We start from the raw sequence: 25000 nt of genomic DNA, 5'->3' as shown, positions 1-25000 counted from the left end.
CTCTATGTATAATCTTGTTGAGAACCATTCTTTTACCAATATGAAAATCTTAAATCGAGACCAATTTCACCCACAGGAACTTTTGACCATTTGTCTGCCTTTCCAACATGCACAGCAGCTGCATAAACTGAGTAAACATTCTGAACCAATCTGAGCCGGTGTGTCCCAGTTGGTGGCGAAGGCCAAACCCCCCCCCCCCGCCCCGGCCCCCCCACCATGTCCCCGTCACGTCTGCCCAACGCCCCCCCGGGATTAATCTCCTTGGCCGAGCGCTGATCTGAAGGTGGGTCGCCCGCCCGTCGATCCACCAACAACCGAAAACTAATTTCACTCCGGCCCCGCCCCCTCCGTCCCCTCTGACACCCGCACCCGCACGTTTGCAAAATATCTTCATCTGTCTATGTCTCATCTACATGGATGGGCGAGGGCAGGTGGGGGGTGGTGGTGGGGGGGGTGAGGTGCGAGCGGTCCGAGAGAGAAAAGGTCAGCGGGCCGAGGGAGTCCATCACTCGGAGGTGTCAGAGCCGCCGCTCGTCGCCCGCCGCAGCAGACGAGGAGGAGAAGTCAGACAGGGCGGAACTGACTGGAGGTGGGTGAGGCGGGGGTGGAGGTGGGTGGGTGACGGGGGAAGGGGGAGAGGAAGAGCCCATTTCAAAGCCTCGCCTGCTTATTGGTCAGCAGCCAAGAGTTCGTAATGGCCTGCGGAGTTGGCGGCCGTCCACTGAGCGAAACTCAATCATCGTTAGCGTTCGTGCTTTGCGTCGCCTTTGATTGTATCTTAATTATGAACCTGCACACACACACACACACACACACACACACACACAAACACACCAGATCAGACCAGCGGAAGGTTCCTAGGTGGCCAAAAACACACCAGAGGGTTTTTTTTTTTTTTTTTTTTTTGTCGAAACACCAGAAGCCGGTTTGGTCAAACGCACACAAATGCGCCCAAACGCACAATCACAGTCACTCCGAAAAAAGAAAGAACAAAAAAAGATCATCACAATGCGTCTGCCGCACTCGACCCAGTCTGGCACGAGGTAAACGGCTTTTAATAGCATCAAAAACCCGCTGCATTCTGTTTGGGGCCATCTGTCCACTCCATTGTGTTGCTCCGCGCCGGCTCTTTGGAAGCCCGTCGGGTGACAGCTGATGCACGGGCCCTTACAATTCCCCAGCCAGGCCGCCTGGATCCTGCCACACAATTTTCATCCCTCTCACTGTTCTATTGCTCTGTTTTATTTTTCTTGGGTTTTTTTTTTTTTCTTATTTTTTCTAGTTTTGCCGTATGTCTTTTATATGCCTTGCACACAGTTGTTGGATCACAGTGCTCCGGTCTGTGTTGATCAGGGCTGCTATTATTGGACGGGAGCAATTAGGAAGCAGGTACTGTATGTGTGTGTGTGTGTGTGTGTGCGTGCTGTTGTGTCTTTGTGCCAAATTGCGATGTCAAGCACTTCATTTGTCCGCATTGTGGCAATTTCACTGTGTCGGTAGCTTTTAAGGGTAACGTCTGAATTTAAAGATGTCGTTTGGTCTTAATACGTATCCAGCAGTAAGAATATATTAACAAAAAAAAAAACCCGACCCCAGGGTTTTAAAATGGAAGGGCAGAGAAGAGAATTCATTTCTGTTGAGTAAACTCGACAATCCGACAGTATTCAAGAAGGCGCCGCTTATCGCCGATGCCCACGGAGGCAATGACTGTGGTTGACCTTGTAAATGTAATAACGCCGCAACAATGAAGCCACGGCGCTCGGCTGCTGATGGAAGCGGAGGAATCACTGGGGCTCGTGGTCGCATCAGAAAAAACAAAAAAAAGGTCCTGGGATTGAATGACTGGAGGGACTGTTTCCTCTGGCTGATCCAGTTTCCCCCACAATCATTCAAAAAAAAATAAAAAATAAGAATGTCAAGGATAATAGATAAGATGTGGTGATTGTGCACGAAATGAAGCCATCGGAAATTGAAACTTCCTCAATTTACTGCTCCCGGCAATGCCAGTGGAGGCACTGGGGTTTCACAGAGGGAAGTCATTCCTCTCAATTGAACTCAACGAGGGCTTCAATGATAAAAGAAAAAAAATATATGTATGAGCGGTCTCCATACTGCTCATGTGATGTCATCCAGAACTGTTTTGGATGATGTAAATATCGTGTTTAAGCCATAACATCCACTGCGGCTTCCGAGCCAAAGCCGGCTGACACCGCGCGAGCGCCGTTCCAACATGTTATGTTTTCCGTCTGTTGCTTTCTCTCGCGGGAGCACTTGGAAGCAACAGACTTCCACAGCGTGGGACCGCTTCCCTCTGAGAAACCCGAGAACGTCTCATGCGGCGGACGTGTTGAACGCGCCGAGGGGTAAATGTGCAAAGTTGTCATTTTGAGCAAACTACCCCCTTTCAAGACTGTACGCAGAAAAGGGTAAGCAAAAGATTGCACAACCACTGACCAGTAAGAGCAAAAATATCATTGAGTAAAAAGCGTTAAATGACAGAAGCCCGCTGCGATACATTCTAAAGTACTTTTTTCTCCACCCAAACATTTGAATTTCCTGTTGCTACGCAGAAAACAGAGGGAGGGAAAAATGTCAAAATGGGGGCAACAACCGGAGTTGAGAGATCGAGGGTGAACGCCGGGTTCAGGAAGTGTTCACTCCTTCCTTTCCATCCTCCCCCCCCCCCGCCCGGCCTTCTCCAACTTTCAGTCAAAGGCTGAGAGAAGCCAGATTCGGCGGATAATCACCGTCTAATAAGAGGCTGTATTGGAAGCAGGCTCACGCTGAGGAGAAGCTTGTGCGCACTCGCTGACACTCGCAGGGCTAGTTTGAAACATGAGTGCACACACAGGGCAGGTGTAATTATGGTGCACAACGACACGTTTGAAAAAAAAAAAAAAAAAAAGAAGCATGTCATTACCGCTGGACAAGTGTGTGTAAAGACATCGATATCAGATGATCTGAGAACACACCACAGGTTGCCAGAGATCCAGATTAGTTTCCCTTTTTTTCAGACGTCGGACTTGAGAAACTGTTGGTGGACTGAAACAGACACCAACTATTTCATTATATGGCAATTTTCACATTAGGATAATGACAAACAGGATCCTGTATGGTTTGTGTAAAGCGAGTTGAAGAAAGTTTGCAGCAAAATAACTACGTAACGCAACAGCGGATTTATTTATTTTTTTTTTTTTTTTGGCCTTTGAATTTGACAAACTCTGGAATACTATGAGGAAATTAAAAAAACAAATCAAAACACAAACAAATGCTAATTATTTTAGGGTACATTGTTAACCCAGGGGTGGGTAAACGTTTTGACAATGGGTTCTAAAATTTGACCGAGCGGCCGAACCAGGAGCACATTGTGAGTGTTTTGGTGACCCAACTCATAGGAGAAAAAAATATATATCATGGGATATGTAGAAAACATGTGTTTTAATGTCAATTGAAAATTAACAAATGCAAAGTCACAACAAAACACTGAAAAAACAGATAAAATACAGCTGTTTTATGACTAACTTACTGTTAATATCATTTGCGGCTGTGTGGCAGACAGGGTGTATTATGTTGCTGCAACATTCTGCTTAGAGCTGGTGGACTGCATACGGTGTGTGCAGAGTGGACTGTATGGAAAATTAAAATTGCACTTGGAGAATTAGACAGAAGAACGGGACAGTCCAAAGACATGAGGCTCACTAACTAACTGAGAACTCCATGTTATCCATAGGTGCGAGTGAGTGTGACTGGTCCAGGGTTTAAACCCTGCTCTTCAAAACCAGCAGGGCCACCGGTCCACGACCCTGACGGCAGGAGACACAGTGGCAGGAGACGGATGGAAGGATGGATTGTTTATTTAGAAGAAAAAAAATAGCTCTAAATGCAAAATCTATATTTCACGGTCACTGATGGTAATCAAATGACCCACTGTAAGGTCACGGGCGTGTGACAGTCGGCTCGCAACAAAACACTGACGAGGTCTACAGCAGATGCGTATTGAGCAGCGGACGATTGAAGCTAATCAGGGACAGAGGGGAGGTGGCTCCTCCTGCAAGGTATACTTAGTAGGCCTGCTCAAAGCCCTAATAGGCTCCCATAAGGCCCGTCCTCAGTGATCTGCCTTGGCGTTGTCGGTGTGTGTGTGTGTGTGTGTGTGTGTTGGAGTTGAATGTAAATGTATTTTTGCAGACATGCCCTCAAGGTATAGCAATGCATAAAAACGAAATGGTGAAATTAAATTAATTTGCTTTGCGGCGCCACCGTGGCATACAGTGCGCGTGCAGACCACACCTACTTCATCTTGCATGATAAATAAATGATCCTTTTTTCTTTTTTTCTTTTCTTTTTTTTACCTTTCTCTCCTTGTGTCTTTGCATCGAAACAGTTTGCATAGATTTACATTTTATTCATTCTTTCCTCTATGTTTGAATTTCTGGCTCTTTGTCTTGTTTTCACCGTGCTTAAAACTCATGCGGGGAAGATTTCACCGGGTGTGAAATTCACTGTGATTTCTAATTATTTATTTTTTTCCATTTGTTCTGTTTTGTTGTTTTTTTTTCTGGTGAGCTGGGTGTGTTTAGATACAAACATCAGTCAATTTCTGTTCCGTTAAAACATTTTTGAGATTTTTTTTTTTTCATTTGCTGACTTCAGTCTTCTGTTTGCCTTGTTGACATTTTTTTTTTTTTAGTGACTGGCCATGTATGTTGGTTATTTTTGTCATGGCTCATTTCAAACACTTACAAAACAATGGGGATTATGTGTTGTACTAACAAGACTGTGACAAGCCGCTGCGGTTGGTACGACATCGGGACTGTGAGGCCTTGACATAAATACATGTATATCTGAGTGCAATTTTAGTTTTCATCATCTCACTGGATCCAAAAGCATTTGTGAGGGGAAGAAACAACATTGTTGCAGGATTTTGATAATATCAGGACTTTCTTTAAAGGTGCGCTGTGTGACATTTTTAAGGAAGCCGCCCCCCCCCATTAAAAATGGCAACTCACAAGATGGCAGCTAACTATAGGAGCAAGACAACCAAATTGCTTTTATTGTACTGTGAGTAGAGACTTTTATTAATGTATTTATGGGCAGTGTGTTGAGCTTTTACCAATATAAAAAAATATATAAATTAAGCTAAATTTGACACATTGGACCTTTAAAAGACCAATGTTGCACAGTTATGCTATGATAACTTCTTCTTCTTAAAAAAATAAAAAAAAGACAGAAAAAAAAGAGCAGACTTTAGGACAGAGAGAAAATCACAAAACCTCAATTAAAACTTTAAGCATCGATTGTAAACACAGCCCAGCCTCTACTGCTTGACTCCCAACACGGCCTTACGTTGTAACGTAAGTTCAGAATTCCTCCGCCCCACTGCCCGGCCTAAGCATCATTTTCACGTGCGCGTCCCCTGGTGCTCCGACGGGACGACTGGTGTCCTGCTCTGGCGCCACCAACGGCATCGCACAAAAAATGAGGGAATCTATATCCTCGCCTCCGCCACGCTTTTTATTTAAGCGGCGGCGACGACGACGACGAAGAGGAGGAGGAGCGGCAGCTGCAGCTGCAGCCGCCCTTCCCTGCTCGTGCTTAGCTGGGGGAAGGCAGCAGGTTCAGCAGGCGAGGCAGATTTATGGCGCTGGAGGTGACCTCTGGGGCCGTAACACGGTGATGGGTGAGTGGCTCTCAACAGTAAGCTACTGGCACTTGACAAAGTGCCCGAAGCAGAATGAATTTACTTCTCTTTTCCTCAATCATCAAGCAGCCACTGCCCTGACCCCCATCCTGACTGCTATAACAAGATCTCCCATCTCACAAGGGCCTGAAAAATTTACTGTCACATCTACTTTTCAATGAGCTCAAGTGAGCACTTCTTTCACCTTCAGCGGAGCAGGTGCCGCCGCGGAGGAGGGCTAACCCGACGCGCCCGCGCTACTGGGCGCGCTGCGCGCGTGCGTGCGTGCGTGCGCGCGCGCGCGTGAAATAGAGCAAAGAGATGGAAATTTGGATGCACGCGCTTCTTCGACTGAACCGCAGGGCGCACGCAGGCGGACCTGCGCGCGGTATTCAGGGAAACAAGCGGCTCTCGCTAATGTTCGGCACCAGCTTTGTGCTTTCGCCTTGTTTATAATGTCCCACCGAGCGTACGCGCGCACGCCTACGCACAGACACACACACACAAACAGAAAAGTTCACCCGGCAGAGACACAAAGTGCAGCGGTATATGAATGCCAGTAGACACCTCGGCCGTTTAGATTAGGAGTCAATCTACCTTGTCCTATCCCCTTTACACACACACACACACACACACACACACACACACACACACACACACACACACACACACACACACACACACACACACACACACACACACACACACACACACACACACACACACACACACACCTGCACACATGCCAAGCTTTATGGCGACTGTGCATATGCCCACTTTCATCAGCTCCACAGCAGTAAAGTTGAACTTAATGATCCCTCTATTTTCCATACACAGATGATAAACCTTGATGTGCGTCTTCAAATTTCACCTTTCTTGCACCCTGGCTTGGGTCCCGCCGGACGTGACGGAGAGTTAAATAAGAGCCCGTCCGTATATCAAAGAACAATTAACCAACCATCCCAAAGTTTGCCTGTTAAGTCACTGGTCAATACGTCGGGGTTTTACTAATAAACGGGTTTAAAGTTGGACCATGTCTGAGTGCTGAGGGAAAACACAGGGTGTTAAATAATAAAATATTCTCAGCGTTAATTCCCTGCAATTAAAGGTATAAGCGGTTGTTGGCATCTAACCTTGTCCTCTGTGTTAAGCAGCGGCTCCTCTGATTTACCGGCAGCAGGCAGACGCTCAACTCGTCTTTGTATATCACCGTGCCAATCAATAGATTGTACACACAGGGAAGGAGAAAAAAAAAGGAAGTGGTTATACCTACATATCATTTTGTCAATTTCACTCTTTAAAATGCCATAACTAAATCAACCGCTTACTTTACGAGCCGCTATTATGCCCAGCCTCGCCCGGCTGACAAAATGTTATCATGATGAACGAATAAAAATCGATGATTAAACATGTGTAATTTTCCAGAGACGGTGCATTAAAATTTACTGCCCCCGCCCGCCCTCAGCGGAGGAGAACAAACACTCGGCGGGTAACAAGGGAAAATAAGGAGGGGAATTAAAAGCTGTTCAATAGGCCGCTGTGAAATTGATCAGGCTGTAACGGTTGTGCGCCTACTCTCTCTTTATCTCTCTCTCTCTCTCTCTCTCACACACACACACACACACACACATAAAAAAATAAAAAGTGAGCCTAAAAGTCTGTGAGAGAACAGGATGTAGATGATCTGCTTCTTTCTGCAGCCTGTGTGAAATTCGCAGATGCTTCTTCATCTTTTGCAATTTAGCACGGCAGTCAATCCGTTTACTGTACATCACTTCAGTAAATACACATATGCACACAATAGTATGCGTCTCGGAGAACTGAGAAAAGTCCATCTTGATTTCCACAGAGTTCAGAAAACGTACGGCGTTCTGTACACTGGCCCTTTGTGATGTCACAAGGGGAACGTGCACCTCTCTCAGGTTAGCAACAACAGCCCCAGCCCGACGCTCCCTCCATCCACAGCGGGTGACTCACTTGTGCTCCCCTGTTAACATGTGGACATCACACAAGGCGACCAAACTCTGTTTCAGGTGGAAGGTAGAAGCCAGCGTGCTGGTGGGAGGTTGCAAACAGAAGGCTAAACAGGCAGTTAAGTCAAGTTCAATTCATTGAAAAATAATGAAGTACAAAACAAGATTAACCAAAAAACAAATAAAAAACAACAGCCTCCTGCTGTCTGTTTTTATGCTTAGCCAAATTCAATTATTACAGCAGACCAGCGCAGCAGCAGTTCATCTGCACTGTGACTAACAAACGCCTCCCCGAAGGTTTCACCCCCCCCCCCCGGCCGTCTGCGATAGGTCACCCCGCGGGACCGGGGACAACAGCTCTTAGCCCCGCCGCCACGTTCTGTAAATAAATAAAATGGATAAAACATAATAAATAAAGAAGGAAGACAATTCTCGGTGCTGAATCAGTGGCTGCAAGTCGACAAACTGCGTTTTTTTTTTTTTTTTTCCTTTTAACTTTCAATTCTCCTAAGCATCCGCGCTTCACAACCCCTCGGGCTATTGCCTTTCTCAATCTGTCCCTGGAGAGGCAGGAGTTATGGTCCCTGTCGATTGAGGAGAAAGGGATGTTATTCCCCTGTCACCTCCTGGTCGCGCCGCCATCCTCCCTGCCCTGATCTACGGTCCAGCAACCCCCCACCCCCACCCCCCACCCCCACCCAAACCTTATACCTCTCCTCTTCCCCACTTTGCTTCATCGTAAGCTGGAGGCGAAGTGGTTGCCACTGGCGGCTGAGATGAGGTGGCCGACGGTGGGGATGGGGGTGGGGGGGTGAGTTGTGGGAGGGGCGAAGATATTGGTTTAGAGGTGCTGCTGGCAGCTGCTCCGTGCTGGTAGTGCTTAATGCTTCGGTAATGGGGTAAGACACTCGACGGGAGGGGCGGGGGGGGAAATAGATCAATGTGTGTGTGTGTGTGTGTGTGTGTGTGTGTGTGTGTGTCTGTACGAAAGTGCAAAATGAGCAGAAAAGCAAGCAAAAAAAAAAATACAGAATTTGTTTGACCAAGTTCATACAATTTTCATTTTTCATCTCCATCGATGTACGCAGCTTCACAGGATACACTGATTGAAGAGGGCCACAGCAGGCGGGTGACAGTATTCGGGGGGTGGGGGGGCTAAATTGTCCTGCCCAGGGGAGGCGACCTGCCCCGGGAGTGCACGAGGGTCCCGGAGTGACTCCCCTGACAGGAGCACGCTGACGGGGTTAAACATGAAGGGCAGTTAGCTGACAATGGCGTGTGATCAAAGGCGCGGCGGTCGCACCCCCACCACCACGTCACTCCCCGTGGGTCCGGCGTCACGCCGAGGTCACTCCCCACGACGGCGAAGAAAATTGATATTATTTGGCCACAATGATCGTCCGGACGGAAAGCTGGGACGGAAAATGCAGGTGTTTCTCGGGGAGTCTTTCCAAAGGTGGATCAAGTCAAGGCAGGGACGGTTTAAAACACAAGTTTAAAGGCAATTTGCGGGGGCAACATGTAAGTCAGTCTGATGATTTTTTTTTTTCCATGAATGAATAATTACTACAGTCAACTGGAAATTCATGAGAAAAATGTGGAAGCAGCGGCACGGAGGTCAATTTCTTTGCTTGGGTTGGAGAAACTCGGAGGAATCCAAACATTACAACAGCGAAACCAAGCAGGAAACAGATATTCATCAGCCTGATGATTGAAACAATCACTAAATCCAGGAGGGAATCGTTGGAACGTCCAGTGAGAATGGAATCTGGCTCAACAGAACATCTCAAAAATGAGTGACATTGAGCTTTTGGGAGAAGTAATGTTTTTTTTTTTGACTGGGCACAACATTCCTGGGGACCGCAAACGTGTGGAACCACCTGAATGTCACAAGCACTCCCAAACACTTCCACCACAATATGCCACACGCCACCAGCATGACTTCCATTAGTCAGGTGGGATGCAGTATTGTTAACCCAAAAATCACAATATAAAAAATGTGTGAAAAAAGCTAAAAAACCTACTGAACAGACACTGTGCAATGATGCACATTTGTGTGAATGTTAATGTTATGTAATGTGGTGTCACTGTAAATGTTACCAGCACTGCCAATATAATCCGTTCAAGAAGTGAAAACTGGGCTGTGGCTTCTGCAAAGTTTTAAGTCAAGAAAAGCATGACGGAGGTGCGCGTTAAACACAGAATACGAGGGAACAAAACAAGGTAGGGAGTGCGAAGCCCTGGCCCCAGGTGTCTGTGAAAACCCAGCCAACTGGAAGACAGTGAAGAACTGGGAGCATTTTCCGAAGCTGCCAAACACTCTTCCGCCGCCGCGGCTGCCGCGCCTTAAAACAAATCCGGAGTTTCTGAGCGCTTCGCTGAATGAGAGAATAAATAAATAAACAGATAAATAGATGAACTGCCCAACGGAGAGGGGAGCTCCTCCAGCTCGGCCATCCATCATACATCCCATTACCAACACACTCGGAGGCACCTGCACTATGTATAATGCAGTCAGCCTCCATAAGCAGATACAAATTCAACTTTCTCCTCCTCAATTTGTTATTCCGTGACACCGCCGCAGCCCCTGCGCCTCGTTGTTTCTTTGAATTATGAATAGACTTCCCTTCACCGTCTGCGTGTGATAGCGCGGCGTCGTTATGCAGAGCAGCCGGGGAAAACAAATTCAAGCTGCCCGCTACGGATTTCTTTTTTTTTTATTTCTTTTTTTTTTTCTTACAGCAGCTAGACAAATATGCATAAACAGTTGCGCTTAAAGCCACTTAAGAACAACCAAATGGGCTCAATATTTCATCTCTGGGTTTGTTTCGTCGGCTGTGATGAATCCAAAATGCCAGGCAGTCGCACACGTAAAGAAAACGCTGCCGTTTCAAATGAGCGCAGGACGCTTCCCAGATTTTTCAAACAAAGGCGAGGACGGGTGGCGCGAGGATTAGAGCGTGAATTCTTAGTTTCCGTCGCGAGTTTCTTTTGTGAATCGGCCTCGAACGCTGTGAAAAGACGAGATGCGGCGGACACACACACAAAAAAAAAAAAAAAACGTTCCATCTGGGAGAGAAAATAAAAGAAACGGCAACAATGTGTTTCGGAGGCGAAGAAGGGACCGGTTCGAGAAGAAACAAATCTGCCGGCTGGGGGAAAGCGAAAAGCAACGACCCAGGCGGGGGAGCGGAATGTAAATACGTGGCAAACCTATGCACGCTCTGACCGCTGCGTGTTTGTTTGGGTATTTATACCGCGAGAGTACGGCCGAGTCCTTAAAGCCCACATGACAAGAGCCACAAATCCTCCAAATAGCCAAACCCACAAATAAAATCTAAAGCCACATTCAAGTGGAGGCGCACACGATCCCAATTTATATCCACTTTGTCAATTTTTTTTATGGTTGATAAAGGAAAAAATAGAAAAGACACAACAAATATGACCGAGCATAGATGGAATTGCAGAACTGGGGCGAGGAGGTGGGGGTTTTGTTTTCCGCTGAAGGGGGAACTTGGCTGGTCTTTGCGGCCCCGTTTGCTTGGAGCAGATGTAGAATTAGCGCACATCACCTTCCATCAGACCGACACTGAACACGAGCTGCCATTCAGAGGTCAAATACTTCTCCGCCACGGGGGAATTGCTCATCACTGTCTGTGATTGGAGCTTTTGATCGGGGCCAAGTCCCAAGCTGCAACAACCTCGCGTGCCTTCAAACACCAGCCGGGCCACAAGGCGGAGAAGAAAATCCCTCTCGCACCGGCGCTCGTAACAAACGGAGGAGGGCCCGCGGCGCCGGCGCGTTTTGGAGATTGAGGAGCCGCTGTTCCGCTGCCGAGCGGAGGTGAGAGGAAATCGAACCGACGCCTGTGTCAGAAAGGTTTTAATGCGTTTGAGCTGCGCTACCACACGCGCAACAGGCGGCCCGACGCGCTGCTAAAACCTGAAAGGGCCCTAATTGCGAGGGGATGCTGAGGAACACATGCTGGGGATGGGGGTGGGGGTGGGGTGGGGGGGGGTGGGGAGGAAGTTGAAGGGGTGTCATGTGTCAGCAATGCGCAGGCATATGGTTCCCCGCAAGCGGCGCCGCGCAAACTGGAAATGACAGTCCAAATAAGTCTTGCAATGAACTCGCACAGGGCTGCAAAGGAACACTGTACATTTTCTCCACAACAGTCATGCGGTTATTAAGGAGTGTGTGTGCGTGTGTGTGTGTGTGTGTGTGTGTGTGTGTGTGTGAGAGAGAGAGCGAGTGCGCGCAAAAAAAATGTTTTAACTCACACAAGATAAAATTCTGAGTGGGTTCCTGCTCTGGATTACGGCTGTCGGCTTTTAAAATCCAATCCTATTTGAAGGCCCCTCCCCCTCCTCCTCCTCCTCCTCCTCCTCCTCCTCCTCCTCCTCCTAACAGAAGGAAACCAAGTTCGAACAAAGGCTCGATACATAGCTGTCATGTGACATCACAACCTGAGAGGGAAACAGCGGCATCGCAACCTCATCCACTCGCTACTCGCCAATAGAATGGGCCAATTATAAACTCCATATTCAAAACAGGATGATCTCAACCAAGCAAAACTTTTTGTCCTATCATGAGTGCGCCACAGGTGCTGTGCAATGAGAATATTGTTTGAATCTCTTCATTTATTTTTAAAACTACCTGTGTCCTGAATGTGTTAGCTAACCACATTGTTATCAGTATGTTGTCAGTGAAATCAGTGAGGCCTGAGCATTCAAAAGTTTAGAGAAGGTCAAATTGAATTCACAAATTCTTAAAATTGTGATTGTTTAAGTGCGGCATTTCGATTTCATGTCGGTTGCTGCCGAATCATCCGAAGACGCCTTTCTATTACTGGCTCAAATGTGCCAATGACGGACATTCCCTGTGCTGCCTCCCCACTGGAGTGTCTGAAAGGCATGAAAAGAAACTCTGAAACAGAGAAAGCAGCTGGACCACTGATGGAAATCAGACATCATCAAAAAATCTTCTGGTTACATTCGAACACAAACCAGACACCATGGACTCAGCCGAGTAGCTTGACCCGTGATGTGCTCAACCGTGTTATGAGTCGTTTGGTTATGACGTGGGGGGGGGACGCCAGTTTCTGCTAAACTTCAGAATCATTTTCAAAAGTAAGAGAAATGTGCATGACGAGCACAAGTTATTAAGCCTGCAGTTAAACTTGTGACTTGTGTAACGGAACATCTGTTGAAAAATTAAAAAAGATCAAAGTTATTCTATAATGTGCAATGGTGCTATTAAGGACTCAAACTACTTGTTGTGGTATGGGTGCGTCCCAACTTACAATGAACTAGTATGCTGTTCATCTGAATTGACAGACTGCTTGAGTGAGTTAATCAGCACCAGTTGGTTTTCTTCATACGAATGAATGGTAAATACTCTCTCCTCAGTGACATTTGAGGAAAACAACGGAACCTAATGCTCCAGATGAGCTGGACGAATGAATCACAGTTTACGACTGTACTGAATGATGATATTCACAAGTGAACGTTATGCCGGCTGCTATTGCTCCTCATTGCCGCTCCGCGCGTCTCTCGTCTCTCCGTGATTTACAGCGTTTCCTTTGCGGGAGATTTGCATTTTTCTCAACACTGCCACTGTCTCATTTATTCCGTCGGCGCACCGGTAGTTAAATCAGCTCCTCCGTCAGATTCACTCGGCGGGGGGTGGGAGTGGGAGTGGGAGTGGGGGGGGCTTCCACCTGCAACCTGACAACACAAGCTCGCCGGCAGAGATCATGCTTTTGACGCCACGGAATCGCACAAATTATTTACTGTCAGATAATATTATTCAGACCATTTGCTTGCCTCTTCAATCTGCTCTCGACCACCAAATGCAAATGGCTTCGTCTGGGTGTAATTGAGCGTCGGCTCGGAGTTGGAAACTGAGCGCCTGTCTGCGACCGTCAGGTAACGCAGCTGCTTTCTTGCCACTGGCACAGCTGCACACAGTGAAACACGCACTCAAACAATTGACACAAACTGTCATTGCATGGTGCTGCATGAGCTTTTGCTTAGATTTACCCCAAAATAGATTTTAGAAGATGTGTAGAGTTGCATTAAAGTTTCTCCAATAAAAATGGAAAGACAGCCAATAAAAAAAAAGTCCCTTATTTAGTTTGTGACATTATTTTTACATTACACTGCAATACTGTGGATACCTCTGGAAAAAAAACAAACAAACAACAAAACGCTCTGGTAAAAGTAAAAGTACTGATTCAACTCCCCAACTCAAGTAAAACTAAGAAAGTACAGGTTCTGCAATTTACTTAAGAAAAGAAAAGTAAAAATGTTATTTTTTGCAGTCAGCCATTAATGGATGTTTATGCTTTTAATAACAATAACCAATGTTATTTTTAACATTTTTATTTTCCTTTGTACTGAACACATAATGAACAGTGAGCCCAAAGCCCGAGGTGCTCTAAAATAATCTCCCTCTAAAAGACGATCCACTTTCATATTTAACTACACAAAGGCACAGTTCAAATGGCTCCACTTCAGGCAATAACGACTATAAGAAATGAAAAGTTAATTACTTTGAACAGAATTTGTATGTTTTTTTAAAAAAAAAAAAAAAAAAAACTAATGAGCATGTTTTTCCATTATAAGAGCTAGAGAGAACAGATGTGTGTACAAATGTAGGGAGTAAAAGCAAAGATTTGTCGGAAAAATAAATACTTCAGTCAAGTACAGATACCTGAAAAATCTACTCGAGTACAGTAACAAAATATTTGTACTTAGTTACATCCCATTGTTGCTGCTGTGTCACATCTTTCCTAAATCCCTCCTCCTAAATTGGTGGAAAAGTCAAAATAAAGAGCGCCCGGGTCAAAAAGGCCAGGACACAAGGAGCTTAACAAGTGCAAAGGCTTTAATTGTGCTCCGCACTCCACACAACCGTGCCCAATATCTCTTTTTGCCACGGCGCACAAACAACAGGCATCCAGATGGGCCCCCGTTTTTCTTTCCCAAACAATAACCCCGGCATCTCCTAAGTGATAACGCTAGCTTGCGCGCAAGGTCAACCCCTCTTTTGTCGGGCAGTGTGTGGGCAAACGGACGGGGGGAAATGTTCTGCTTCTGATCTTCGGAAACCTTTATGCCTTTTCCTTTTCTGTTTGCTGGAGTTGGATGGCACAAATGTCCAAGGCAGACAGTGTGTTATGTTGAGGGTACAAGGTGAAAAGGGTGAACAAAGTAAAGCACGTATTTGTTGTGAGCATAAGAGAAGGACAAGTGCAACATGAATGAATAAATGAGAACGTGTGTGTGCGTGCGTGCGTGTGTGCGTGCGTGTGCGTGCGTGCGCGCGCGTGCGTGTGTGTGTGCGTGTGTGTGTGTGTGTGTTGGGGCTGCGTTTGAAAGGGAAAACATTGTGTGTGGGTGCTGCATTTTTGATGAGCTCGCCCTGCACAATGGCCTAGTTGAAGGTTGCAGGGGTCCTTTCAAGCGGGAATAACACGCCAGGTCTCGGCCTCACCATTTAGGGCGGCTTCTTGTAATAATTTCCGTACAAATATTTTTGCGGGCTGCTGAAACAGTGCTTGGGACAACAAACTCCTCCAAGTCTCGGCGACGCGTTGTTGTTCTGTCACTCAGCACACCTCCAGGAGCAAGTTGGCGGCAGTCGGCGTCGGAATGCAATTTCACCAAAAACGCACGACAACCTCAGGTGAACTTTGTTTTAAACTACTCTAAACTTTTTCCTACGTCCAGTGGTTCAGAGCTTCCTGCTCAGCATGCGCTTCTCTAATGAGACAATTAGACACTAAAACCACAACCACAAATGTCCTTCAAGTGTCTCTAAACCTTTGAATGTTCGGCTCCAACAAATTCACTACTCATAATAAAAAGCTATTACCTAACAGTGTGATTAACCCCCCCCCCCCCAAAAAAAAATACACAAAAAAAAAACAACACAAGTGTCCAATCCATGAATTGACCACTACATGTCCTGCTCCAATCACAGGTCATATTTAAAGAGTCTTCGTCAACACGCCGTTCACAATTGGACGGGAACGTGTCTTCCTCCCCAACACTAGGGGGCGAAATCAGTCTTTTCAGTGTGGTAACTTTCCGGTGGTTTCAGGTGAAGGAAGGACCACAGGGCGCTTCCGTTTTCATGATGTGAAATGACAACGGAGGGGAATTTCAACCAAAGGTCGAATATCAGGAGCTTGTCGTGAGTGGCGTATATTATACAGCACAGACTTGAAGTTTGCGCGATGCCGGCATTTGAAGTGAACGCAAGTGAGTGCGCGAGTGAAGTTGGTAGAAAGCAAACTTGAGTTTCCTCACAATTCCACCGAGATTCAATCCGACATCGAGGAGGATTCTCAAGAGGTGATAAGTAGAGAAAAAGTGTGCAGTCAAAGGTAGCGGGTGCGCTGAGGCGGTGTGTGTATATACATATATATTTACATGCACAATATATATGCCACAATGACCTCTGAACACACGCACGCACGCACACACACGCACGCACAGAAGAGAGATAAAGCGCTCCATAGATTATCATTTTATTTAACAATGAGCTGATGAAAAGAGAGCGAAAGAAGAATCAAGGGCGCTGCGGCTAAAAAATTCCAACAATTTACAGTTCATTCATTCATTCATTCATTCATTCATTCATTCATTCAATCGTTGAATTTATATTCAACATTTCAATCATTTCTTTTAAAGATGAGGCCGCTTGTGTGGACAGTGCGATTAGTAGCAGCATAATGCACCACAGGATCAAAAGACGCTTTTGCTGTACGCGTTAATAAAAAAGGCCACCTTATTACAAGCGCTGCTATTTTGAAAAGCCTCAGTTACATTTGGAGCGGGGGTGGGGGGGTGGGGACCTTTTGTAAATGCAGTGTCTGAAGACTTAATCTGTGCCCTACAGACAATTTACATGCTTCCACATACAAGTGCAGTCTTTTCGAAGTAGATTTAAAAGATACAAGCCACACTATCATCTTAAATGTCTTCATAAAGCCAGAATTCAGGTGCTGCCCTCTTCAAATAAAGGAGTTTATTAGTGACAAAGATTAGCTTTTCATTTTTAATTGGATTTCTTTTTTTTTTTTTTAATTAACACTTTAAGATGGTTGTCCTTCCTTGTTTCTAATAGTTTTTGATGGTTTGGCTGTGCTTTTTTTTCATTTGGCTCAAGGCCATCAGACAAATCAAAATGAGCACGCACACTTGTCAAATCATATTGTGCACACTTTCAAAGGAAGTTGCAAGGTCAAAAACAAGAGGAAGTTGTGATCCCAATAAAAGTTGGCGAGTGCCACGCACCGAATCGAGTATTGCCCGCTGTGGGCTGTGAAGAGTGAGCTGGCCGAGACCAAGACAGAGAGCTGCATTGTAAAGTGAATCTCAGCCATTCATGAGACCAGCAGCAGCTTCCATGATGAACTGCTTCCTTACGCACGATTTCTCACCTTTGTTTCTCACTTCGTCCTTCTTTGAGGCCGGGTTGCTGCTGCTGCTGCCGCCGCCGCCGCTGCTGCTGCTGCTGCTGCTGCTACTGCTGCTGCTGCTACTGCTGCTGCCGTGAGCCATGGAGGCCTCCTCCTCCTCCTGGCTCGGAGCACTTCCCAGAGGGAGGCTGACAGGACGAGAGCTGGTCACCGAGCTGGACGGACGAGAGGTGGCACAGTTCTGCAAACACACGACCAGGTTGTTGTTTACTGCAGCGTGCGCGTAATTACACTAATGTTAGTGTTTTACATCACAAGGATGTAGGCAGGTGCACGCTTTAACCGGGAGGCGCTTAATGTTAACGCTAAGTGAAGCGGTGGCGTCGCAGCAGAAGAAGCACGCCGTTTGAATGCAACAACTGATATGAGGAAAACATGTTTGGCAGAGGTCACGGGTTCAATTCCACAAAGGTCAGCGTGTATTATGTTAAAATTGCTCAGAATTATCAATGAGCCAGGGCACAGGATTTAACCACTGTGTGTTTCTGGGGCATGTGATATGTCATGGACAGCAGCAAAGTGCACAAAGTGTTGTGTGATCAGTCCAGATGCCTGTATGCCTATGTGGTAAAGGACCCTTTTAGTCTTTTGTAAATTGGCCCACTTTCAAGGTCTCTGTCTGTCTATTCTTTTTCAATGAAAGTACTTACAAGTACTTTCAGACCTGTTGCTGTTCAGCATTTCTCGTGCTGCTCCACGAAAGATACACAACAAGCAGGAATTCCTCTCACCGAAAATACTCAAGGCTCACAATTGTTGTTTTTGTACTGTGGTGGTCCAGCTCTGGTGATGCAGAGACAAAATTAAATTAAAAAATTAAAAATAAACAGAAAAATACAGTAAATGATTCCAACATCATCATCAGCAAAAACAAAAGTCAATTTTGTTTTTATTTTCATTTTATTTTATTTAATGCTGGACAAACAGAAAGAAACTCGAGGAGTCCAGCGGCGTTTTTCAAATTATAGTTCAATCATTTTTTTTTCCCCTTCCTCGCAGAAAAAACAAATTACAAAAAAAAAACTCCAGACCTTCTTATATGTTGTCACATTTTGAATTAAGATCAAAAAAATCTAATCCGCTTCCAATTTATATCTATATTTCAGCGGTGTCAGAGATAGGGAGCACGAGGGGGAAGGGGCTGTTTTTTATTTGGGCCCTGCAACTGACAGCTTTATTTCTCAAAGCAATCTGGCTGTGTGTGCACAAGAGGGAGGTCAGGGTGGGTCAGGAGGCACTCGGTATCAAACCGGCAGCGACACTGGTCAGGGAGTGTGTCTGTGTGCATGTGTTGTGTGTAAAACCCCACCCCCCTGTGGCTTAAAGAGCCGCGTGCGTGACCCGACGCCCATGCGGAGGCCTGCTGCGGTTGACAGAGGAGCACAATTTAAGAGGGAAGAGTGTTTGATTAGGTTTGGAGGAATTTATATGGGGTCGTCCGGGTCACAACTGTCTCATGTCCCTGTATCAAGTCCAATGTATACATCAGAAAATCATTTCCCGGACTGCTGCGTCGTTTGAATTTGTTTTTTTGCGTCGCAGAGGTCAAAGTGTATTTGTTGACACGTGCACCGTTTGATATATTTGCAACAAGTCAGTCAAGACTATTATTAGTGATCGGTTAAGAATTTCAAATTAATTTGACAAGTTGATAACAATACAATTTTATTTTTTTCAAAGGGTCACTGACAGATTTTTTTAAAAGTATTTACTTGATGTCATCTTTATGACCTGCGGTCGAAGACTTTAGTGCAGTAAACTTAGTTGTACGCTAACTTTAAAAAAGAAACTACAACAGTGTCTCATGTTGTGGAGCAACACTGCAGTCGGTGTGTCAAATTGCCCTTGGGTCCAAACTGCTTCCCGAGTCGCAGCCTCGCATGTTAGCACACATGATTAAAAGATCCAGTATCTGTTGTGTTTCTGCAGTCGGGGGAAACGCAACAGAAGCACGAATGCCAAGTGGAGAAAACAGCCACAAAAAATAAATAAATAAATATAAAAAAAAACCCACAACAACCCGAAAACACGGTTATTGATCATCTCGCTCTTGTTCCGCAGCAAGACAATGTCCTATACAAACGGCACAAAAACTGCTCAGGGACAGTCTGACTGCGAACCTTGGACCGCCGGTGCTGGCACAAAGGGTTCACTTTAAATGGAGCAAAATTTGTTTAGGATTTATGGTGTCAACTCATGTCAACATCAACACAGGTGCAGGTATTTTTTTCTTTGTTTGTTGTTGTTTTTTTTTCAAAGAAATGCCAAAAAGAAAATATATATATTGAACAAACTTGAATCTATATTTTTTATAAAAGGGAATTCAGAGTGCAGCCTTTATGGTGCCAAATACAATAGAAATATTAAGGAAATTAATAAATACTATATTAAAGCATTTAATATGCAAGTTCAAAGAAACTTAACACTCACTCAGTCAATGGTCGATAAGTGCCGAGGTTTGCCAATCAGGGGGCAGTTTACTATGTATAAGAGCAAGGCACTATGTAAGTTTGGGGATGAATTCTAAAAAAGACATTATTATTTGCACCACCAAAAACTCTTGTTGGTGACCAAATGAAAGTGGCGCTCTCGACTGACAAAGCTAGAAGGCTGTGAGCAGTTTGGTCCATAAACAGGGGCACAAAAAGGGGGGAAAAAAGAAGGAAGGAAAACAGACAGTGAATTCTTGAGAGGTCCTCAGTCTGCTTCTGTCTCATTGGAGTGTTTACATGGTGCAGCAAAGGCTGGAGCAGATTGAGCTCGAACAAAACTGTTCAAAATAAAGTTTTAAAAAAATACCTGATTACTTGGTTGAGTCTAAGGAATACGTCATGGCAACTTCTGAGCCTCTGCATCAGGTCTTATCACAAGCAGCCGGAGCTGAACAAGGAATCGCATCAGCTGTCAATGATGCCGGAGACTCGGGAAGTAAAACTAAACTCTGTCTTTTATTTCATTTTTAAATTGCAATCAGCACTTTGGGTTGTGCGAGCTGCCTGGCCCTTTTGCCAGTGGCAACACATATAAACCTCGGCGTCCCAGACAAGTGCCATTTGTCTTCAAATAACCCCATATGCAGTTACGGCGGCGGAGCCTCTTTATCCCTCAGCTGCCGAGGCACGCTAACGCAATCCTATGTTTTACAACAAGGGGATATATAGGGGCATGTGCGGTCATCTACAGCCAAATGTCTCCTATCTAACCAAAGGACAGGTAGATACAGTATCTCGGGTGGGGGGGAGGGGAAGGGAAGGGGGGGGGGGATTTATGGCGCAAAATAGCATTAGCTAAAAAACCGTCAGGCAGCCGTGATGGCTACGAGCGCATTCTGGTAGCGGAACCTGGCGAGATTGGAAAATTGCCAGCACCAGAATGGAGAGGAAGCAGTAAAAATGATGGTAGACGGGGGCCCGCGCTGATAAAATGAGCAGCCAATATATCAGCCAGCACCTGGTGGCTTGGGAGGGGGCGGGGGGGTGCTGGGTGGGGTTGTGAGGGGGGGGCCCAGAGAGGGGAGACGGCCCGCCGGACCAATTCACACAAACATTTAATGGGTCTGTTTTATTTATTTTTATTTCTGTCAAGCTCACAGTTGTCAATCCCGGGGCGGCGGTGTGTGTGTGGTGGGGGGTGGGGAGGGTGGGGGGGGGTCAAAAGGAAGTTGGCGTGGTCTGAAATTTAAAAAAGAAAAAAAAAAAAAGACAATCTGCCGTCAGAAAAGGTTTCATCCCCTTTTACAACGAGGTGAAGTGCGTAAAAGTCGGAGGAATATGAGGTGGCGGCACGCGGGGGTCAGAGGTCAGTGGGAGGAGCAGGGAAAATATCCCATGGGCCAAATAGTGGCGCGTGATAATAACACATAAGGTGGTCGGGGGGGAGAAAAAAAAACAAAACATGGATGTATTTTGTGTATTTCTGCGCAGGCGCATGTATAAAGGTAACGACGGGGGAAGAAGAATGCAGAGCGATCCGTCAGGCCGTCGGGCCGTCGGGGCGCTCCTGATAAAAGGTGCGAGCGTGTGGCCGCGACTGTTGAGCAGTTTTAAGATGCTTAGCGCCGACTGTGATCTTCGGAGACGCACCACACGCCCTCACGTGCGCGAGCACACACACACACACTCACACACACGGGCACACACACACACACACACACACACACACACACACACACACACACACACACACACACACAGGCACACACACACACACACACACACACACACACACACACACACACACACACACACACACAAACCACTTGGGCCCAGCAGCAGCAGCAGCAGCATCCAACAAGGAATAAATACTGCCTTGACATTTTAATGTCCGGGGACTGCTTGTACTGGATTACAAACTTGTAACCTAGCATGGAGCTTGACATTGCTGCGATGAAGGTGCCGCACTAGACCCTAGTGTGTGTGTGTGTGTGTGTGTGTGTGTGTAAAGGGCTATTACAGAGTGTCCACTCCTGATGTATACGGGCATCAAACACAGCCTGTCGACGGTGCGAGGGAGCAGCACCTGCGGGCTACTTTGGGGACTAGATTTCATCGCTGTTGCCAGCGCAGGTCGGTTTTTCTTTGGTTTTTCTTTGGTTTTTTGTAAGGAAAACAGGTCCGGCGCGCTTGTGCTGAGGAATAAACAAGAGCGCCGCGACGGAACGTACATTCATTTGCGGGGAAAACGGAGAAATACGTACTGAAAAATTAAGGGCCTTTCTCCTCTCCTTGATCCTGTTGACTGTGCTCCGAACCTGAAATGAGGGAAAGCAGAGGGAGGGAGTGAGCGAGTGAGGGAGAGAAGGAGGAATATATGTATTTTCAGGGCAAATTATACACACTCTCATTAAATTTAGAGCAAAAATTGGGCCGCGATGCTGCAAAAATATCAAACGGAGAGAGAGGAGAGCAGGAAGTGGACGTCTCGGAGTCCGCAGGCCATGGTCGTGTGTCCGTGTGTGTGTCCGTGTGTGTGTGTGCGTGCGAGAGTGAGAGAGTGTGAGGCCGCTCCAATGTGTCCGTCCCAGTGGCTAATGGGACTTGAAAGTGACACATAGAGGCGGCAAACTAAGGAGACGACTTCCAGCTCTCATCTGTCAGCGCCCGAGTGCTGCGATCAACAAATGGAGCCGTCGGACGGGCAGAGGGACCGCCGTAGCAGAACAGATTACATTTTCACACTCGGGATGAGACGGCGAGCAGCAGGGCGCCACGCCGCTCACACACACACACACACACACACGCACACACAGCACCCGGTGGGCGATAGTTTCACGACCCTTGTTTCTACCCTTGTTGCAACATCACGTGGCGCCGACCTTAAGTAATTAACATTTTTATTTTAAAAATAATTATATCAGTTTAATGTATATAATTATATATTATTTCATTGTAAAACTGCACCAGAGCCGCCGCCGCTGCCGCCGAAATAATTCATTTCCATCATTTTAACACATTGTTCAGTTTATTGCTTGAAGATACACGTTCTATTGGTCGGCTGGCATATTAAATAGCTGGAATGTAATGTCACTCTTAACAAGATATTGAATTATACATCCTGCATTAAAAAAATAAATAAATAGATAAAAATAAAAAACTTCTCAAGCACAAATAGAGCAGGAGGTACTCGAGAGTTAGTTTAGTGAAATGGGCTAAATTTCTGGTCTGTGCCTGCGCTATATGTGTGTGTATGTGTGTGCGCGCCTGTGCGTATTTGTGTGTGTCATTGTAAATTTGTAACAGCCGGGCACTCATCACTACAAGCCGTCCCCGCCCGGCCCACCACGTTAGTGAATATGCATTATGGCTTATGGCTTCATTAATTCGCAACGTGTTATAAATTGTGACACCGCACACACACACACACACACACACACACACACACACACACACACACACACACACACACACACACACACACACACACACACACACACACACACACACACACAGCGACCGTCCGCGGAGGGTGCTTTGCATACGTTTTCCACGTTGAAGGGCCACATAATGAAGAGGAGCTGATCCTTGTCAGCGGACAGAATCAACAGCATCGGGTCTTTTCCCGCGGATCGCCCCTGACGCCGCCTTACGGTAGTGTAAGTGGGTGTGTGTGAGGGTTGCGGGGGGTATGGGGGGGTAGGGGGGGTCCCGGGGATTACGCCCGATATCAAAAGCAGCCGGCAACGCGGAGGCAATTACACGACACAACTTAATTAATCATTTGACAATGAGGGGAAGGGCATTGTTTTAGCTGATCGTTAGGTGTTTAAGGGTCCTCCCCCCCCACCCCACCCCCGACACACACACACACGCACACTCAAGGTTTTCCCGCCGTGATGCAAACGCTCTGTTTCCCATGTAAATGGGCGTTAAGCGATTACCATATGAAAGCGGGCGCGCCGATATCGCACCTGCCGACATCCTTGGAACTGATGGAAATAAAAGGTCATCAAAGCGCGGGATTACAAGGTGACCACCAAGGAAAAGCTAATTGCGATGAATAATGGAGAGCTATCACGGGCTAATTAGCAATTAAAACGCCGCGTTTTTGAGCGTAATCGCGGCAGACGCAGTTTGTTGGGTGATTTTGTTTGGTTTGTTTGTTTTTTGTTTTTTTTTTGCTTTTTCTTTCCAGCGCAACATTTGTAATTATTGAGAGTGGAAATCAAGCTGATGACTGGAGCGATGTCGGACTCAGAGGAAATGGTTAATTCATCACTTTAGCATATCAAAGTAGAATGGCTTCACATTAGATAAAACGCTTTGACCAGGTTCACAAGCAACTTTTCAAACTTTACTCTAGTTTTACGAGACTTTGTCTCACACGTGTGAGCTCATGCCATGAAAGGGGGTCTACAGGTTTGAGTCTTTGCAGTTCTGGCCTGGTTGGCTTGAGCATCGGCTCATTACTAAAGATTCAATGTGTCAGGATTAGGTCTATAATTTGTCTGTGGGTCAAATCTTCCTTTGGGGCTTCAGGGCTCGGTGACGGACCGAGTTCTGCCTCAAGTTAGAGTTCCTGCATGAAGACAAGCTGTGCGAGGATGCACAAAAAGAGCCCTGAGGAAAGGCGGAGGCGGTTTGGACCGGGAGATTGAACTGTAACATCAAGAGAAGAAATAAAACGAGACGTTGGTTATTATTCTTTTTTCAATATTTACAAAAGGGTGCGTGCAGCCGTTTGAAAAGCAGAACATGTACATGAGCTGCTCACAAATTGTGAAGACCCCGGGGGGGTCAAGGGCGAGTTAGAGTAAGAAAATGAATTCCAAAGCAGGAAAAAATAGCCACTTAAGCAAGAATGCAGCGTTGATTTATTTTGCAGTGTAAAGGGTCAAGCCCTCGGTGGCTCGCCGCTGTCTGCGCGCAGCCTGCGACTCAGGGACAGCTCTTCAAGATGTAAGGAAGTAAAAGAATAGGAGGGGGGGGGGGAAAGGTGGCGGGCAACAAAAGTGCAGAAAAGGCGAGCGTTTAGGCGAGCGTTTAGGCGAGGTCAAGAAGGATGGTTTTAATCGATGGAAACTCTGAAGAAAAGCAGGTTGTCAAGTCAGCCAAGTCTAACTGGGCCCCGGGTTGTGTTTATGTTAGCTGCGTGTGTAAACGAATCTCCAGCCTGTCGCCCAAATCCCAGAGTTCAATTTTTCCCTCACCGATTACTTCTGAAACTGCCGTACGGCAACTCTGTTGTTGACCTCTTTCAAATATCTTTCAGGTACAACAGAGCGGCGTTTGCTTTGGGGCTGGGTGCTTTCTATAAAACACACAGCTAAATGTCTCCTATTCTGGACGTCTTTTGGACGGTCAGTTGCATTGGTGAGGAAAATCCAGGTGACATGGGTTTGATTACATTTTCAATCCGGG

General features: G+C 46.3%; 1 protein-coding gene across 1 annotated transcript in view; it reads right to left on the bottom strand.

Annotated features, from left to right (window-relative positions):
* LOC142897942 (adhesion G protein-coupled receptor D2) overlaps positions 1-25000 on the bottom strand; it is a gene marked incomplete at its 5' end in the record, with an annotated part of 73926 nt that overhangs the window by 16796 nt on the left and 32130 nt on the right. The window contains 2 exons of the mRNA XM_076040589.1: positions 17106-17325; positions 21841-21894. Of these exons, the coding sequence (XP_075896704.1) occupies positions 17106-17325; positions 21841-21894 (274 nt within the window). The remainder of the gene's footprint in view (positions 1-17105; positions 17326-21840; positions 21895-25000) is intronic.

Source organism: Nelusetta ayraudi, unplaced genomic scaffold, assembly GCF_046127955.1.
Source record: "Nelusetta ayraudi isolate G7.1 ecotype Tasmania unplaced genomic scaffold, CSIRO-AGI_Nayr_v1 ptg000062l, whole genome shotgun sequence".
Lineage (NCBI taxonomy): Eukaryota > Metazoa > Chordata > Actinopteri > Tetraodontiformes > Monacanthidae > Nelusetta > Nelusetta ayraudi.
Note: the sequence above shows the minus strand (reverse complement) of the source record. Positions and strands in the feature narration are given on the sequence as shown.